Here is a 19,737-nt window from a genome sequence, read left to right on the forward strand (position 1 = left end):
TAGGTGCCCTTGACCGTGAAGTACCTTTCAAAATGACTTGTGTTTCTAACTATGTGCTTTCACACCTATGTAAGTCCAAGTAGTATGTTGAGTGTTGTTCTTCTGTTTCTTATGATTTATGGAAGTTGATTTCTCAGGTTGGTCCTCGTCAGAGAGACTGTCTAGCACATAATGGAACAAAATGTATGAGGAAAAAAGAAGTATTGTTCCTTTTTTTTAACTATTCAGCAAAAATACAGATTAATGGAGGATTGTGTCTCACCGGTGTGAGAATTCTTCTTTTCGGTGTGTATGTGAAATACAAGTCCAAGGCAGCCTCCACAGGTTTGGCTGCGGGTAACTGTTTAATGCAATTATATCCATTATTTTTGTCTCTGTTTCTAACAGCTGTTTTTAAATGCTAACAATAAAGTGGCAGACAAGAGTGAGAAAGACCTTGCCAACAAATTACTGACAGAAATGAATGAGGACCAGGTACCTACCTAACCTGTCTTTTGCTCCAGTTGAACTCAAGATACAATCACAGGAGAACTGATTCTTGTGCTTCACCTTAACCATCTTCTTTAAGCCTTCTGCAGCAAGATGAACTTGTGTTGCTGCATGCATCAGTATTTCCTGTCTCTGGAAAATAATTCTTCTGAATAACAGATTGAAATCAACCTCAGTTTTGTTCATCTGCTTCAAATTGCAGATATTTGCAATAGCTTGAGCCTCAGTTATGCTTTTATTAAGGAAAAGGTGAAGTACATAAATGGAATCCAAATGAATTCTATCAACCTGGTGGTGATTTTTTTCCCCCTCCCTTTCCTCTTCTTTTGCTTCTTTGTCTCAGCACTGTGGTGGTTTGGATTCTGGGGCCTTGTTTGTGAATCTCAATGGTTGTATTTGATGTCCTGATTCTTTGCTTGTCATCAAGAACAGATGTTCACAAAACAATGGACAGGCTGAATCAGGGAGGTAGGAATAGCCTGTTGCTTTAATTTTCCCCAAATATTGTGGAAAGTTTCAAGTGCAAATTGTTGTTGTATTAATTTTATAGTAGAATGAGTTGTTCTAATTAAAAATGTAAAGAAATGCTAAATACAAGGTATAGTAATCTACAAACTGTGATTCTAACGAATAGCTTTGGCTTTTTTAGAAACGCAGGGTGACACTCTAGCCACATGTAAATGTTTCTTCACATCTAACACGGTCTTCAATTCTTGATACTTCGTTTTCAAAATATGTCTGGTACGCATATATTTCAGAGATGATGAAACAGATTTTGTTTGCCCAGTTTGGCTAATTAGGTTTACTGATGGATGTGAAACAGTGCTCTGACATTTTTGTCCTTAAAACCACCATGAAAATATCAATATGAACAAGAATGATAGAAAAAACCCTCAAAAGATAAGTTAAATTGGAAAAAGAGATCGTAGTCAATGCGATGAGGGCAGGGGTGAGGCAGCCCCCTTGCTGTGCTGGTGTGCCTTCTCTCTTCTAATTTGTGTGTGTGCGCTGCACTGGTGTGTAGGGACTCGGAAGGAAAAGACGATGCTTTATTTGAGCTGGCGGTGCCTGGTTGTCCAGCAGCACACACACACACATGCTGCAAGGGGTTTCCTAGTTTGTTTTCCTCCCTCCCTCTTGAGGTTGTCCATTAGCCGCATGAGGAAAACTTGTTTGTCCGTAAGAATATTTGAAGAGTGATGTGTGTTGTAAATGCCTCTCTTCTCTCAAAGTGTGTGCCTAGTTGTCTATTGTTATGTACTTCTGTGTAGACCTTGGGCTTATGAAATCTTGACTGCTGGAAAGATGATTTTGGAAGCATGTTAGCGAGCTCTTGGTTTCCCTCCTGGCAGGAGGGCACCGTATAGATTTTGGAGCTGAACTCTCTTTGTGCATTTGTATATAACTTCTGTACCTGCTGCTTTCAGGTGTTTCAGGGCCACCTGGACCGCTTGGCAGTGTCAACCATTCAAGCCCTCACTGCAGTCATGCACAAGTCTCCAGCTGCTAAGGTAACAGTATCTATGAGAGGTCTGCTTGCAGGAGGCTTCTTGATCTTGTTCTCAGTTAGTGTTTTTATCACTGTATTTTGATGAACCTTGCTAATGAAGGTGTGCAGATTATGGTCATACGTTCCTGCCAGATTGGAATAGCTGATTAACATCCCTTATCCCTTTATTTGTGTCCAAAGGCTGGACATTGACCCATCTTTCTATCAGAACTAGAAGGTCAGAGCGTTAATGGCAGTTGGAACCTGTGTAAAGGAATTGCATGGTTACTTGCCCCAAGAACGTGTGGGGTAGAATTAGCTTTTAGGAAAACTTCCTTAGAACACTTTCTAATTTTTGAAGTGTTTAGAATGGGTAGTTTTTAATCAAGCTGGTCTAGGAAAACCTTTCACTCAAAAATTAATGTCTGAATACTTCTAATTCTCAATGTAATCATTTCATGGTGTAGTTTGCATTAGAAAAATAAAGCTGTTAGTATTTTGTGATAGAATTAACATTTTGCTTATAGCAAAGGAATTATGTTATAGGTAATTATTAAAATATAACTTTGATCTTTTACTTGTTTATCTGCATGCTGCAGTGAGATCCTTCTCATCTGCGGCATGCTGGCCATCACAAAGTGGACATGATCAAAAAGAGACTGCTAGCCTGTAAACGTCTTTCTTGCATTCTAATTATTTTGTATCTAGTATTGTATTAAATTAGAACCTGCTGCAGTAGATGAGCAATTTGTGTCCGTTTTATTTGTTAGTGAGACTGGGATTTTTATCCTCAGGAGGTCTTCAAGGAGAGGATTGGTTATGCACACATATATGAGGTACTAAAGTCGCTGGGTCAGCCCTCACGAGAATTGCTGGAAGAGCTCATGAATATGGTGAGACGTGCTTGCTTTGAATGCTAAAATGCTTACATCTTTTCAAGCTTTCGTCCTCTGGCTCTATTTTATTGTATTTCATGTCTGAGTTCTCTGCTGGTTTTCAGGCTGTTGAAGGTGACCACATGGCTGTTGGGATGCTTGGCATTAGTAACGTCCAGCCCTTATTGCTGCTTATCCAGTGGCTTCCAGAACTAGAATCACACGACCTGCAGATTTTCATCTCAAATTGGTTGAGGCTAATCTGCTGTATTAACAGACAGAGTCGCGCCACGTGTGTCAATGCGAACATGGTCATCCGGATCATTGAGACGCTAAATTCCCACTCAGCGCTCCATTGTACTTGCGCAGAGAACTTGATTGCCCTTCTGGGCTCTTTGGGGAGCCAGTCAATGGGCTCAGAAGAACTGCTTCAACTCATACGGCTCCTGAGGACTGAGGAACCAAAACAAGCTCACCCGTACGTTGTTCCAACCATGCGAGCCATTCTGGCGATGGCGCGGAAGCAGGGCATGGCCAGTGCCTTGCAGTACTTCAACCTGAACCACAGCATGGCCGGAATTGCTGTTCCATCAATTCATAAGTGGCCAGGCTCTGCGTTTTCTTTCAACGCTTGGCTCTGCCTTGACCAGGACAGGGTGGACCCCAGCATGACCAGCAAAAGTGGCAAGAGGAAGCAACTCTATAGGTATAGTTAATATAACTGCTTGAACAGCACGAATCTGGGTCAGCTCTTCCCTGTGGCATATGGTTCCCTATGACGTGGTACTCCTGTTTATCTTCATAGAATGCGATATGTGGCGCTTGGTTTGTGAAAAGGAGCAGTGTCATCTGTCACCAGAGCAAGGCTGTGTTACAGAAACAAGCTTGTAGTTTCTCAGTTTGTAATGTTTCAACTCCAAATTGTATTAAGGTTCATAGCTCAACCAGAAAAAAAAAAAGAGCTAAAAAACCCACACTCCAAAAGAGAGCAGCCTTCCCATTGTGTCCTGTAAAGGTAATGAAGTGCGTTTCCTATATTAGAGTGCAACAAAAGGACACCCTCATTTGCTTAAGTAGCAGTCATTGACACAGATGGTTCTCAGTATAATTTCTCTTTCTAGGTACTAGCCTTCAGCAGCAAACAAAATGCAGAAGGGGAGAATACCAGCTGAAGAGTCTTTTGCTCCCTTCAGTCCATTTTACTGCACAGCAGTTTCAAGGGAAATGTTGAAGAATGCAATTCTAGTCGTAACAGAATTGGTATTTTCAAACCCCCTGTGTCTTAGAGTGTTACTTCTGCTTATCAGTAACCACAGAGGCAGGTGGAGACCCCTTGGATTTGCATGGCTGCCCTGTGTGTTTGGGTAGCAGAGTCCCACTGCAGTTCTGAAGTAGACTGTAGTTCTAGAAAATTGCAGTGGAATTGCCCTGCAAAGTAAAAAAGCTGTGATTGGATTTCCATGCGATGCTATTATACCAATAGCTGACTGCTTTTCTGTCATTTTATGTACAATTTTGAAGACATCATTCTAGTTTTGGGAATCTAGAACAGTAGTGCATTGAAATGAATAATAATTTTAAAAGGAAATGTTTAAATATTCCAGTTTCAGCTTGAAATGCTAAACACAGAACTAAATCTAAATCATTAAAATTTGATCTAGCTGGTATGTTTTACAGTGTTTAACTGTAAGATAGCTTATATCTGTTGAGGTTGCCTGTAATATTCACATGTTCTGTGTGTGTATGTGTGGTTTTTATTGATAGATGCAGATATTTGATAGTGCAGTAGTTAAAGCACCCACTTGGAATAGTGGTGCCTAAGGGTGTGTAGCAGGTTTTGATAGCTGTTTAAAATGTATATATAGTTTTTGTACTCAAGTGCTTAAAAATTGGAAGGTTTCTCAATATTGGCAGCTCTACCAGGGGCTGTCAGACACAATTTCGCTGATAGAAAACAGTAGAGGTTGCAGGCCAGTCTGTTTATTACAATATTGTAGCTTCCAGAGTCTGCAGCGGGCAGGACTTTGCAGCAGAACCAGCTTGAGCTGTGTGGGTCAAACTGAAGCATTATTTGTTGGGACCAGGGTTATGTTCTCAAGTAAAAGATGGATGCTACAAGCTGCTCTGCGAGCTTTGTGGATCACCTTTTAGCCTGCATGTCCTGTGCCTTGGGGTCCCTCCTATGAGGCACTTCTTCATCTTGTTTTTTCTGGAATAATAGTAGGAGCCAGTCAAGTAGTAGATATTGGACCAGTGACAACGACTCAAGTTGGTTTGCTCCTTACTGAATATACTATTAGGTGATTTCTAGTAGTGTTGATGAAGTAAGTACTTGATTGTGTGTTTTGTTGTCTTTTTCTTTAGCTTTTTCACAGGAAGTGGCATGGGGTTTGAAGCATTTATTACATGCTCTGGGGTACTGGTGGTTGCAGTTTGCACAAAGAGGGAATATGCAACAGTGATGCTGCCTGACCATTGTTTTTTTGACTCTCTCTGGGTAAGATTTGATACTGAAAACCTCTTTGTTCAGGATAGTGCTGATAGCTCAGAAGTCAAAGTCCTTTTTTTTGGTTATTTTACAAATGGTCTATTTTATTGTATTTAAATAATTCATTGCATAAGAACAGACCTAATATCTAATAATGCAAGCAATTTCCATGTAGTTTAGTGATTGAGCTAAGTTATGGCTATGTTATTAGGTATTTGTTATTGATAAGCTGGTGACAGCATTGTGCTTAGAGATCTTTTTAACATGCAGAATTCTTTTATATTAAATTATAACAAGCATAGGTGGCTGCGGTGCTATGTAATTTGATAAAATGTGCTACTTTGTTTCTTCCTTGCCTTTTTCTACTCCCATACTTAAGCACTGATGTGAAAGAGCTGTATCTCTCTCCCTTCAAAAACCTGTTTGCATGTAAACTACTTTAAAATGGAAGCAGCTGACAGGTGGTCTTATCTTGTTGTTGTTTTGGATTTATTCTCTTAAGTGATTTCCTCACCAGATTAGTAGAGCTGAAGTTGAATAGTACCATACAGTCATCTCACTGCTTTTTAATGATGACCTCCTTACTTTATGTTGCTTAACCAGCACAACGTAACTATTGTTCACATGCCTGGCAAGAGACCCTTTGGTCAGAGCCTCGTGTACATCTACGTCAACGGGCAGCAGAAGGTCTCTGCCCCACTTCGATTCCCTGCCATGAATGAAGTAAGTTCAGCTTCTGAGTCATGCCCTGTCCCAACGCGCTCTCGTGGAACACTGAGAACATAGTTGGCTTTTTTCATTTTGGAAATTGTGTAAGAGCTTAAGATAGCTTAGCCTACTGATAATAAACTGCCGTTCAACTTTGGACAGTGTCCAGAGTATCAATTTGGAATATAACCATTCATTGTTGCTTGTTTAGTCATCTCAGTTTAAAAACGAAATAACAGATTACCATGATTAGATTGTGGGGTTTTCCCCAACATAGTTACCTGAGAATACTGACATAATTTATGATGGGTAATCGTAACAAACCACACATCTGCCCTCAGGATTCATGTGACCGTACTTAATGAGGAATATTCCCTGTTGTTTTCAACAGTAATGGTTTTTTACTTGTATTTTCTGTATGTTCCCTTAATAGCCTAATCTCATGCCTGCTTTGTTAGCTGGATAAGCAGTTTACACACAGTTAATCTAACCATCTGAACGTGTCCTCATTTAGCCTAAAAAAAGAAAAAACAGCAAAGTATATGTCCAGTTTAGTTTTCTTTATAAGCATTGTCCATTCTTTTTTGTGGAACAAATACCATTTAACCTGGGCTACAACGCTGAATATTCTCTGTCTTTTTTAAGTTCCAATTTGGTATTTGTTAAATGTGTTGACCGAACACTTAAATCGGACATAATCGTAGCAAAATCAGTATAACACTTAAAAAATGAGTGTAAATGTAATTTCCATTGCAAGATAAAACTCTGGATTTTGGCCCATCTTTAGAATAAGCACTGTAAACACCAAGGTAGCTAAAACCATGGCAGGTAAGGTTTATTTAGTTAGATTTACTTTGTCGACTGCGGCAAAAAGAAAAAAGAGGTTAGATTTACAGTATGTGTTTTGTTTTCTTTCTTCCATGTGTGACTTTCCAGTCTTTCACGTCTTGCTGCATTGGTTCTGCTGGCCAAAGAACAACTACTCCTCCTCCATCTCAGATACCAGATCCACCTTTTTCCTCCCCTGTGCTGCCCCATCGGACGTCGCTCGGGGGCATCCTCTCTGCTGGGAGTTGGGGCGGGATGCTTGGAAAACCAGAGCTCATCACCAAGATGATCTCAGCAGGGACTCAGGACAGTGAATGGGGATGTCCAACATCTTTGGAGGGCCACCTTGGGTCAGTGATCATCTTTCATGAAGCACTGCAGCCTCCTCAGGTGAAAGCGTTGTATTTAGCAGGTGAGTGGTGATTGTACTGGTTTTTGTGGAATAAAAGGGATGAGTTATGGAGAAGACCCCGTGGAGCTTAGCTCTACATAGACACATAAAGAAGTTACAATCCAGAAGAATTGCAGAGCTGGCCTGTGTGAGAGCACCTGATAACAAATAAGCTTAAAATGGAATGATAAATATTTTATTACTTTTATTTAAAGTGTTATGTTTGCAATAAGCTCATCTATCTGTCATATGCACAGACCTGCAAAAATATAAACATGAGGTAGTATTTTCATTTTTAAGTTCTTAATTTTTGCTACTGTTTGCCCACACTTGAGTTTGCCATTGAGACTCTTTAAAGTATTGCCCTTGTTTTGATAGGCTACTTACAGGTGACGTACGCTTGGGGATTTTTCCATAAGAATTAATTGATAATTAAGGGGTTATTTTTAAGAAACATTCTGATAAGCTCTGTTTTGTAGTTCAAGGTGTTAAGGTATTAAATTTCATAATGACTTGGGGTTGTTAGAGATTAGCATGAAAACACTTCCATCATTTAAAGGAAATATTTTGCATTACTTAACAAAAGCTCTCTTGAAGGTTACTAATTTTCTGAACATTTGGGCTTGATGACAGAGATTGGTGACAAATACGAGGTAGATATTTGTAAAGAGAGAAATATTAGATCTGTTTGAATGTAAAAAAAAAACCCCGTTGTATAGTTTAGGTATGGTTTAGAATATCCGATGTGTTGCAACGAAGCATAGTAGTATAAAATCTGTGAATTAATGAACTGCATTGATATCCAGTGTATTCTTAAATATATATGTTATAAAGATATACTTGATGTATAATTTTAGATGTATATATATATTTGTATTTTAATAGGTCCAAACTGTTTAACTCCATGGAAGTCTCAAGAGGCTGAAGTAGCAGATCTCCCCAGTAAGGTTCTTCTTCATTATACACCAAAGGTATGAAATAATACATAGCTTCTCTGTGATTTCACAGCGTGCAGTAATCTCAGAATATGTTCTAGATGGTCTCTTTATTTTTTTTGCTGTTGCTGTTTCGTAGAACAGGTGAGCATACCATCTTTACACTGTGCTTATTTTGGGAAGATAAAGAGCAATAAGAGCTTGCTTAAACTGTAGTCTTTAGCAGAGATAAAAGATTTTTCTCTTGTCTGGCAAAAGAACAGAATTGTCTTGTACAATTGTGAATGTCAAATCTAAGATAACATATATGATGTTTCAGCCTCTTCATTTGTTTAACAGGCCTGCAGAAACCAAATTTGTCTTGACCTGTCTGCAAATCTTTTCCATGGAAGACTAACTGGAAACAAAGTAGTAAACTGGGACATCAAGGTAAATGCATACTGAAGAAGCATAACCCAATGTAAATCCGTAGTGGAAGTTGTGTATGTTCAGCTAACTTCTGGAATGTTGGAAGTTATTATCATACTGCAAATGACACTTAGCAGACACAGCATGTTTTTTGTAATGGGCATGAATGGGTTAATCCTGTAGCTGGAGTAGTATTACACTTATTGAGACCTTACAAGTCCTACTGCTCTTAATGTCACAGGTAATGCATTAAATTATATTGGTAGCTGACTATTCTTCATAACCTATTCAATGCATGTTGCATATTGAAAGCATTTCATCATCTCTAGGGAATTCTGTCATGGTTTTCTTACAGTCTTAAACTCTGAATTAGATGAAGATTAGTGGGGTTAAGTTAACACTTGGGACTTCTGCTATGTTAGACATATAAAAAATATTATTGAATTACAGATGACAAGGTCTGGAGTTAAAATAGTACAAGAATCTAGCATTTTTTAAAGAGAGAAGTTAATGTAGTTATCTTGTTTACTTCTGGTTTTGGGTTGGCACAGTCCAAAAGCCTCATTTCAGAGAAAACAACAAATATTCACTGAAGTGTTGGACCTTATTCTGTCTCTGCTGTACACTAATTCACCAATACTTTTTCCTTACTATTGGATATATTGGGATATCTGATTCTTACAAGCTATGCAAATCATCTTTGTTTAACTTTTGCTAGCAGTTGTAATCACAGCAATACTGTTATATTAGTATTGGAGCTTAAGAATTAACATTTTCTGGCTAAACCTGCTTGTAGTTTCCTGCTCAAACACTCTGTTATAGCAAAACTGTCCTATATCTTGATTTTTGTTTTCTTAACCAACACATAAGGTCCTTACGTCCTTCTGATAAAGCATTAATGTCATAGTCTCATGCCACTGACGGTATTATATGTCCATTGGATGTCTTCTGTGTAAAACAGCAAATAGCCTCTACTTGCTACTTCATGGAGAAGAGGAGGAAACCATGAAACGCACTCCAGCTTAATAAATACCACCATGTACCTGTTTGCTTATTTGTTCCCTGATCACTAGCACATATTAATGTAAAAATCAGTCAGGCTTGCTCTGTGCAGGAGGAAATCAAGTTATGTGCAGCATCAGAGTTTGATCCAGAAACAGTGACACAAATAAGGATTTATTTATTTTAAATTTAGGTAGAATACATCCACTTTTGTTTTATAGGCAGAATCTTCGATTAAGGGCTCTTAGCTTTAAGAAAAAATAAAATCCAAAGTCTGAGTGTAGAAAACTTGTCACTAGAATACCACTTTCTTTTTTCTTTAAGGAAAAATGTATGTACAAATTAATAATCTACTCTACTAGCAAACTCATTACTGAGGAAATATTGTTGGACCTACACTGTGCATATGCTGATTTATGGAGATTAATGTTAAGAAAATTCAGACTCTTGCTAGTTGATTTTGCCGTGATACAAACAGTTTGAAAAGACTGAAGTTTGTTCTCTTCGCTCAGTAGTGGGAAGAGGGGAGGGTGCGGAGTGCTTGTATCTCTAGCTCTATGTTGTGAATACAGGTTTTAGGAGAATCATTCATTAACAAACATGGTGGGGTTTAGCACCCTCTTGAGGAGAAAACCCTGAGGTTCCTTTTATTTGGAGGAAATTTCTTTTGCATAGTTTTGGGGGTTTCATTTTTGCTGATGTTTTCCCTCCTTTTTCTCTTGATTTAGGATATGATCAACTGTATTGGTGGAATAAACGTGCTGTTTCCACTGCTGGAGCAGATCAGTTTTCTTGGTGCGCCGATACCTGAGAAGCCTGAAGGGGAAACTCTCCCTCCAGAACTACTTACTCCTGTAGAGGGAGACTGGGTGGTGATGCCATCCACAAAGGCGTCAGGTGGGCAAGTACAGCTGAACTGAAAGGATTTTTCAGATTGATTTAAAGAGTCTTTCTGTGAGTGACAGAAAGCTGTTTGATTGTGTGCTGGCTTTTTTAGTATGCAAAGCTGAAAGGCTCTTTCTGTTCCTGGGTATCTGACATGGATGCTGAATACTAGGAGTTCAGCACTATGTAAAATTAACTTACTAGCATATTTCAAATATAGTTATGTTTAATAGCATATTTTTCCTTTTCATGGTTTACTATTACATTAGTGTAAAAGTGTGCAGGTTTAAAATTGCTGTTCTGAAAAGTTTGTTCTGATTATTTTGAGAAATTATGTTTGATGCAAAGCCTACTAATATCAATAATAAGAGCTTTCCTACAACTCAAGCACTGGGTCCAAAAGCCACACAAAGACTTAGCAGCATCAGCACAGTACTGTTTAGCCATTAGCCAACCTTTTATGTTCTTAGGAAAACGCTCAGACACCTACCTCTTCCACACGCTGTCAGATTTTAGTATTATATTTCCTAGAAAATGAAAAGGAAGCTTTAAGAATAGATTCTTTAAAGCTGTCCTAATATTAAGAATGAACTTTCATCTCAACAGAAACCACTGGGAAATCAGACCTTGCAAGGAAAACACACATTTTTTTTTTTTTCATATATTAAATGATGAAGTAAAGTAAATAAAATATTTCTGTCTGTCTGTCTCATGGCTAGAAAGTGTCACTTTGCAACTCCAGAGGGAGAATAACTGCAGCATACGTAAAATGTTGTAACTGAAAGAGAAGTTTGTCTGTAACTTACGGCCAGATGGATAAAGCAACTAAAGTCAGGACTGGGGTCACTTTATTCTGGAGCGGCATGGAATGTCTGTGACTCTGCACTGGAAAAATGTAAATACAACCTACAGCTAGGGAATGAACAGAAAAAGAGTTGAAACATTCAGGAAATAGTGAGGAATACAAACTCTTGATTTTACTTCTTCCCCTCTACTTTTATGCAGTGGTCCAACAATAAACCATGAGGCTTTGGCTACTGTTCTGTTTTGCAGAAGCTCGCCTGGAGGAGAATGTTGTTGCAACTTTCATCTTGATGATAAAACACTTTATTCAGAGACACCATGTCAATCAAGAAAATCTCATCCACTCCCATGGAGTTGCCACCCTAGGAGCCTTGTTACAGAAGGTGAGCACAGAATCCCAGAATGTCAGGGGTTGGAAGGGACCTGGAAAGCTCATCCAGTGCAATCCCCCCATGGAGCAGGAACACCCAGATGAGGTTACACAGGAAGGTGTCCAGGCGGGTTGGAATGTCTGCAGAGGAGGAGACTCCACAACCTCCCTGGGCAGCCTGTTCTAGTGTTCTGTTACCCTCACTGAGAAGAAGTTTCTTCTTGTATTTAAGTGGAACCTCCTGTGTTCCAGTTTGTACCCATTACCCCTTGTCCTGTCACTGGTTGTCACCGGGAAGAGCCTGGCTCCATCCTCCTGACACTCACCCTTTATATATTTGTAAACATTAATAAGGTCCCCCCTCAGTGTCCTCTTCTCCAAGCTCCAGAGCCCCAGCTCCCTCAGCCTTTCCTCACATGGGCGATGCTCCACTCCCTGCAGCATCTTGGTGGCTGCGCTGGACTCTCTGCAGCAGTTCCCTGTCCTGCTGGAACTGAGGGGCCACAACTGGACACAAGATTCCAGGTGTGGTCTCCCCAGTGCAGAGCAGAGGGGCAGGAGAACCTCTCTGACCTACTGACCACCCCCTTCTAACCCACCCCAGGTCCCATTGGCTTCCTGGCCACAAGGGCCCAGTGCTGGCTCATGGTCACCCTGCTGTTCCCAGGATTATACTGGAACCTGGGGTTGTTCCTGCCCAGATTCAAGACTCTACACTTGCCCTTGTGATATTTCATTAAATTTTTCCCCGCCCAACTCTCCAGCCTGTCCAGGTCTCTGATGGCAGCACAGCCTCTGGCGTGTCAGCCACTGCTCCCAGCTTGGTGTCATCAGCAAACTTGCTGACAGTCACTCTGTTCCCTCATCCAAATCATTGATGAATATATTGAATAATACAGGCCCCAGCACTGCCCCCTGAGGCACTGCACTGGATACAGGCCTCAACTGGACTCTGCCCCATTGACCACGACTCTCTGGCTTCTTCCCTTCAGCCAGTTCACAGTCACCTCACTCCCCGCTCATCCAGAGCGCACTCCCTCAGTTCAGCTGTGAGGATGCTGTGGGAGACTGTGTCAAATGCCTCAAGTCAAGGTAGATCACGTCCACTGCTCTGCCATCATCCATCCATCTTGTTATGTCCTCATAAAAGTCACTGAGGCTGGTCAAGCACGACTTCCCCTTGGTGAAGCCATGTTTGAGAAACATCCTTTAGAAATGGAAGTTAGGGATGAGGTCCTGATTTCTTGGAAAAGTTCTTAGTTTGGCCAGGATGCGAGGGTCTTCAAAGGTCCCCTTAGTACCTACTTTTCTTTCTCATGTTTCTGAAAACAGAGAGACATGAGAAGCTGGTGTTTTGTCTTTTTTTTATGTTCTGCTTTTTTTGTTATAGATACTCTGTATGATTCTTCAGACTACACTGGGTTTGTGTTTATTGTATTGCTTTAATGGAAGAAGACATTGCTGTAGAAGACAAAGAATCCCAAAATTTGGCTTGAAAAAACATGAAGTTTGTTAGGAGATTGAATGCTAACAGCTGCTGTTATTTTGAAAGGTGCCAAGCAACTTAATGGATGTGAATGTACTGATGGCTGTGCAGTTGCTGATAGAACAAGTTTCAGTAGAAAAGAACATGCAGCTTTTGCAGCAGATGTATCAACACTTGCTTTTTGACTTCAGTATCTGGAACAGCGGGGACTTCCCCTTCAGAATTGGTGAGCTCTGCAACTTGGGCAACTGTGCAAAGACACAGTACCCTTCACGTCACATAAACCTTTATCTGGGTTCTAATAGAAAACTTTATATTGTAGGGCATATACAGTATCTTTCTACCATTATCAAAGACAGTAGAAGAGTCTTCAGGAAGAAATATGGTGTGCAGTTTCTTCTAGACACACTCAGGATTTATTATGGGTATGAGTTTCACCTCTTCTTAACTCCTCCTTATTTTATAATATTTTATATTATTTTATGTGGCTGTTGTTTGTTTATGTTTGTTTGTTTGGGGGTTATTTTTGTTTGGTTTGGGTTTTGTTGTTTTTTTTGGGGGGGGGGCAGGAGGGGGGTTGTTTTGGGTTTTGTTTTTTGTTTGTTTTTCCCCAACATCCCAGTGAGCAAATTAATAAATAAAACTGCAGGTTGACTTTTGATCGTTGATTTAACTTTCAAAATTCAGGATTTTTTTTAAATTTTTCCATTTAATTTCCTACTTTTCCATGACCTTAATTTTTCTGATAGGCTTATATAAAATTTAGGTCAATGACACTAAAAACACTTGGAAAGGTTGTTAACAAGTCCTTCAACAAATATAACAAGTCATCAGCAAATTTGGTGATGACACCAAGTTGGGAGGGAGTGTGGAGCTGCTGGAAGGCAGGAGGCTCTGCAGAGGGATCTGGATAGGCTGGAAAAATGGGCTGGTTCCAATGGGCTGAAGTTCAACAAGGCCAAGTGCCGGGTGCTGCACTTTGGCCACAACAACCCCCTGCAGCGCTCCAGGCTGGGCACAGAGTGGCTGGAGAGCAGTCAGGCAGAAAGGGACCTGTGGGGACTAGTGGACAGGAAGCTCAACAGGAGCCATCAGTGTGCCCAGGTGGCCAAGAAGGCCAATGGTGTCCTGTCCTGTATCCAAACCAGCGTGGTCAGCAGGACAAGGGCAGTGATCCTTCCCCTGTGCTCTGCACTGAGGAGGCCATACTGGAGTATTGTGTTCAGTTCTGGGCCCCTCAGTTCAGGAAAGAGAGTGAAGTGCTGGAGCGGGTCCAGAGAAGAGCAACAAGACTGGGGAAGGGACTTGAACACAAGCCCTATGGGGAGAGGCTGAGGGAGCTGGGCTTGTTTAGTCTGGAGAAGAGGAGGCTTAGAGCTGAGCTCAGCACTCTCTAGAACCACCTGAAGGGCAGTTCTAGCCAGTTGGGGATTGGTCTCTTCTCCCAGGCAGTCAGCAAGAGGACAAGGGGGCATGGGCTTCAACTCTGCCAGGGGAAATTGAGGCTGGAGATGAGAAAGCAATTCTGTGCAGAGAGAGTGGCCAGGCATTGGAACGGCTGCCCAGGGAGGTGCTGGACTCACCAGCTCTGGAGGTTTGTAAACTGAGATTGGACATGGCACTTAGTGCCCTGACCTAGTCAATGGACTGGAGTTGGACCAAGGGTTGGACTTCATGATCTCTGAGGTCTTTTCCAACCCAGTTGATTCTGTGATTCAATCTTGTAATTTTATCAACAATGCAAATTAAGTCATAGATCATTATCATTATGAAAAGAGAGGGTGTTTATCATTTTAAGCTATTTTGTTTTTTTATGGCCTTGTAGAATTTGAAGTAGGACTTTTTTAGGAATTCAAAATTTTAGCTTTCAGTCTTGGTGATTTCTGTCTGTATCTGTATGAATGTAGTTATGTCATTGAGGAAGACTGGCTAGAGACCTTGCTCTTTGCTTTAGAGGGTCGGGGTGGGAGGGACCTGAAATCCTGACCTGTATCCAGATCAGTCCAAGTCTACATTTCTGGGCCTTATAGACTTGGTAAGTCTGATCTACTATTTCTTATTACTGTTCGGTTGCCTTACTTCAGTAGAAATTGGTGACCTGTGCCATGATATATAGGTAGGTGAAAAATTACAAAATTACAAAACTAGCACAACGAAATTACTGTTAATGAGGCATGAAGAACTTCCTTTGCTTTTCCTGTCTGTCATGTGTAGCAGTGGCTGTAAAGACAGTGATTTGGCTCCTGATGACCTGAGAACAATACGGACGTCCCTCTATGGACTGATCAGGTATTTCCTGAGCAAAGGTGGAACACATGAAGAAATACAGAGCATCATAGGATACATAGCTGCCACCACTGAAGAGGAGCAGGTATCCAATATGGTCTATGTTAGCTGTTTAAACTTTACGCATTTTGGTTTTGTTGTTTGGTGTTTAGAAATCTTGTGTCTAGTGTGCTTAAAAGAGGGGGGGAAGTGTTATTAACACAAGCGAAGTGTTATTTGATGCTGAGGCAGGTCATAGGAGCACACTCAAAAGCTGATGGTGCTCTGCAGATGGCCATACTTTACAGGTTATTTTTTTTCCCTGAAGGGGGCAGAAAGAACATGATATGTAACACTGCCATTAGAAAACTTCTCTTAATTTACAAAACCAAATTAACTGGACTTCAACTCATCAGAAGTTGTAATGATGTCATTTCTATTTTGTAAATGCCAACTGAACTTGAACTCTAATTACAATTTGATAAGGTGTCCTATATGGAGGGAAAGAAGGTATCCAAAAAATGTAATTTTAAATGGAGTAATATTGAGTAGACAAAATGTCTATTTTGTAACAAGCCAAAGGCAAAATTTCAAAGCCAATAAAACGTCCCCCAAATGGAGTATGCAGTCTGAATGAGCTGTGGATTAATATAGTTGTCTTAATTTTATAGCTCTATGGAATTCTGGATGTTCTCTTCAGCCTACTTCATTCCAGCCCAGCCCCAGACCAGCTTTTTTTATTGCTCTTTGAACCAGGGAATGCTGATATTCTTTACGCTCTGTTATTGCACCAAAGATACTCTGACAGACTTAGAGAACTTGTTTTCAAGGTAATGAATTGAATTGTATGTTCTTAAATCGATCAATCGAACATAAATTTGTGGTTTTGTCTGTAGTCTGACACTGCAGACGTGCATGCAATTGCAGAGATACTCATCCTCCATGTTTTAATTTTTCTTTTCTGTTCTGTTAGCTATTCTGTTTACTGCCATAGTCACAATGGAATTAGTGTTCTCTTAAAGTATCGATACCTTTAAAAAAACAGTCCATGTTGCTTGAGTTAGCTTACAAAGTAAACTTAAAAACAGTGGACCAGCATGTTATATCATACATATGAAGATGTAGAGGTCTGGATGCTCCCTTGTGCTTATTTTGCATTTGTGTGTGCTTTTTCTTGCAGATTGTGGAAGAGATGCTAAAATGCACTAAAGTTTATGAACGTAGTAAGCACCGAATGAGACTCAGGGAGGTGGGGTACTCTGGACTGGGGCTCCTTCTGAATGAATCTGCGCTTACTGTTTCTCTTATTAAAAACCTTCTTAACCAAGTTCTGTATGCAGGTAATTGGCAAGTGTTGTGTCTACCATTAATAAACTCCTCCTGCTCAGAGGCAAACTTATTGATTTTGTTTGTTTGTGCTTTGCTTTGTTTTGTTTTCAAGGAAAACCAGAGCTGTTACTTTACAGAGCTTTTCTATTCAAGGTTCCCATTAGTCTCAGCTAATATTGTGTTAGTTCCCTGAAGTTTGTTCCCTTTACTACCCCTGAATGTCGCAGTGACCTCCAAGGCAATTTGTAATATTTAGCTGTCAAATTCTCTTGCAGGATATAATTTGTGTTGTTTTTTCTTTCTGCCCTACAGATCCTGCTGTGAATTATAAAGATCTCCTAGCTGTAGTACATCTGGCTCATAGATCAGATATAAACATGAGAGTGGTCATCTGCAGAAAGGTTGGTAGTCTGCTTTAAACAGGAATACTGTCCTTTAAGCCCATAAGCTGTACAGAATCCCAGAATGTCAGGGGTTGGAAGGGCCCTGGAAAGCTCATCCAGTGCAATCCCCCCATGGAGCAGGAACACCCAGCTGAGGTTACACAGGAAGGTGTCCAGGCGGGTTGGAATGTCTGCAGAGAAGGAGACTCCACAACCCCCCTGGGCAGCCTGGGCCAGGCTCTGCCACCCTCACCAGGAAGAAGTTTCTTCTTAAATTCAAGTGGAACCTCTTGTGTTCCAGTTTGTACCCATTACCCCTTGTCCTGTCACTGGTTGTCACCGGGAAGAGCCTGGCTCCATCCTCCTGACACTCACCCTTTGTGATATCTTAATTATTTGAGGCTTTATTTGTTGCTACTGCTTTCGTTAGCAATGATTTACCTTAAAAATGAAGCCCATCTGTCACTTAATTTTGAATTTTCTGTATCCCAGTCCTTTTAAGAACCAAAACACAAAGCAAAGCCTCTGTCATGATTCTCAAATAGCTGTATTTTCTACAAGTTAGAGATTGTAGACTCCTTGAGATACTGAGTTTTCTCAAAGGATGCGTAAGACCATGATCAAAGTTTTGTATTCTTAATATCTTTTTTCGAAATAATATATTATGATTCAAAAGAGTGGTTGTGGCTGCAGGGAAGAGATAGGGAAGAAGCAGCGACTTTTTCTAAACCAAGCTCTCTCTGACTTTTATTGCCGAAATTAGTAGTAGCAAATGTAGCTGTGAGGCACTATATTGTCTATTAAGGTTTCTCAAAGTGAAAAAAGGGAAATTATAATATACATTATTGGAAAGCTATTAATATTGCAGCTTTCTTACTTTTATCTATTGAGTAGTTCCTAATCAAGCATATTTTCTGGTCTAGATTTCTTTTTTTGCAGACTAATGGCTGAATTAGGATTATTTGTTGGGATAGTTGGCTTTTGCTGGAATTGGTACAGAAGAGTGGCTGGAATATGAGGACTTAGCAATATGCTTTGGAAGCTTTTCGTCCCTGCTCCTGAGAAAGTTTTCTTTATCCCTTTTTTCTCATTAGAAATAGTATATTTGGAAAAAAAATTATTTTATGGCTTGTTTGCTTATTATTAACTGATTGTGGCTCTTTTACAAGAGCCTTACAAAAGGCAAAAAGTTGTCGATTGTAAAATGTCTAATTGCAAAGCTAGAATGAATGCAGTGACCCACCAAAATTAATGTATACTCATGGGATATCTTCTGCTGTCCTCAGGTTTTGCACCTTTTGCATTCCCAGCTGGATGCAGCACAGCAGATTTCTCAGCAGTTGGGCTGGCAGGACACTTTGATTCGACTGTTCCTGAAAGAAAACTCAGTTGTCCAGATTGGCTTGAAAGAGACCAGGGCTGATTCCTCAAGGGAAGAGGAAAAAAAGCTTCCTGCTGAAGAGCTTCAGAAACATCAACCTGATAAGACAGAGGGAGACAAAACTGGCAGCTTCGCATGTGTTAATGGTCTGTTTGATCAGTGGAGTTTAGAAGACGCCAAATCCCTGGATGTCCCTGCTCATTTCTCTGTCATGCCACTGGAAGACGCGTCCACAGCGGAGATGTCTTTTAGGCTGGAGGAGCGGGAGGAATTGTGGCACAGCAATCCTTCACATTTGAGCTTAGATCTCTCCAGTGTTGACTCTTACGAACTGGCGGACGTTGCAAATCGACTGACAGACAGCCAGCCCAGCACACCCTCACCCATAGAGAACACAAAGGCGTTCTCTGGGCAGCCCGACAAAGAGCTGGCTCTTTCAAATGATGTGGGCTTTGCCGCCGATCTTTCTTTATTTGAAAACCAAGGAGTAAGTAATGCACTCTCTATGCGGTTAATTTTTCCAAATGTCTGCAATTGCTGTTTATTTTTTTAATAATCTTCCTAATGCATAATTATTGTAGGGTTTTTTTCCCCCTCCTATCTTCCAACAGAAGAGCAAACAATATAGCTATTTTATAGGGGTACTTCCTTTTGTAACATGTCTCCTTTTTATGGTTCTCTGGTTGGAATAGCTTTGATGTTAAAACAAAGAAAACTACAAACTCCCCCCTCCTTCTATATTTCAACATCCTTTACCTTCCAGAGGAGGCATAGAGCAGACTAAAGGTCAGGTTGAAATAATGATGTAGGAATCAAGTCAGTATGTATTACAACATACAAGCAAGCCATGGTCTCTTATCTTTGCATTTGCATGTATGTGGCCATTGGACTTTAGACTGCAGAGTTTTCAAAAACACCGAAGCATGCAAAAGTAGACTGTGATGAAGGAGAAAGGTTTTGGAGGTTGTCTAGACTAGAAGGGCTGTAAATATTTCTGTTCTTTTGTAGGGGGGTGATACTGAACTCATACAGTTACTTACCGACATCCTCCTGTGTATAATGTGGAAAGGCATTGAAAAATCTGATGCTGCTGCTTGGATTGAGCGAGGGCAGGTGTTTTCTGCACTGACCAAACTGGGGATATCTAATGAGTTGCTGCGACCTTCTGATGAAATAAAACTCAAGTGAGTGTCCAGTTCAAGGATGGATTGTTTCATCTCT

General features: G+C 40.5%; 2 protein-coding genes across 2 annotated transcripts in view; both read left to right on the forward strand.

The window, feature by feature from the left end:
- The window catches only part of LOC308041712 (olfactory receptor 14J1-like), a gene marked incomplete at both ends in the record, with an annotated part of 115,898 nt that overhangs the window by 19,648 nt on the left and 76,513 nt on the right, over positions 1-19,737 (forward strand). The window lies entirely within an intron of this gene.
- The window catches only part of LOC308042146 (neurobeachin-like protein 1), a gene marked incomplete at its 5' end in the record, with an annotated part of 53,560 nt that overhangs the window by 6,786 nt on the left and 27,037 nt on the right, over positions 1-19,737 (forward strand). Inside the window, 19 exons of the mRNA XM_080347293.1 lie at positions 388-474; positions 1,917-2,000; positions 2,773-2,871; positions 2,955-3,559; positions 5,218-5,350; positions 5,945-6,064; positions 6,986-7,289; positions 8,154-8,239; positions 8,543-8,632; positions 10,342-10,510; positions 11,552-11,685; positions 13,225-13,384; positions 13,481-13,583; positions 15,373-15,529; positions 16,095-16,253; positions 16,604-16,763; positions 17,065-17,153; positions 18,422-19,003; positions 19,525-19,700. Coding sequence (XP_080203419.1) covers positions 388-474; positions 1,917-2,000; positions 2,773-2,871; positions 2,955-3,559; positions 5,218-5,350; positions 5,945-6,064; positions 6,986-7,289; positions 8,154-8,239; positions 8,543-8,632; positions 10,342-10,510; positions 11,552-11,685; positions 13,225-13,384; positions 13,481-13,583; positions 15,373-15,529; positions 16,095-16,253; positions 16,604-16,763; positions 17,065-17,153; positions 18,422-19,003; positions 19,525-19,700 — 3,497 coding nt within the window. The remainder of the gene's footprint in view (positions 1-387; positions 475-1,916; positions 2,001-2,772; positions 2,872-2,954; positions 3,560-5,217; positions 5,351-5,944; positions 6,065-6,985; positions 7,290-8,153; positions 8,240-8,542; positions 8,633-10,341; positions 10,511-11,551; positions 11,686-13,224; positions 13,385-13,480; positions 13,584-15,372; positions 15,530-16,094; positions 16,254-16,603; positions 16,764-17,064; positions 17,154-18,421; positions 19,004-19,524; positions 19,701-19,737) is intronic.

The sequence above is a fragment of the Nesoenas mayeri genome (assembly GCF_963082525.1).
Source record: "Nesoenas mayeri genome assembly, chromosome: 6".
NCBI classification, from domain to species: Eukaryota; Metazoa; Chordata; class Aves; order Columbiformes; family Columbidae; genus Nesoenas; species Nesoenas mayeri.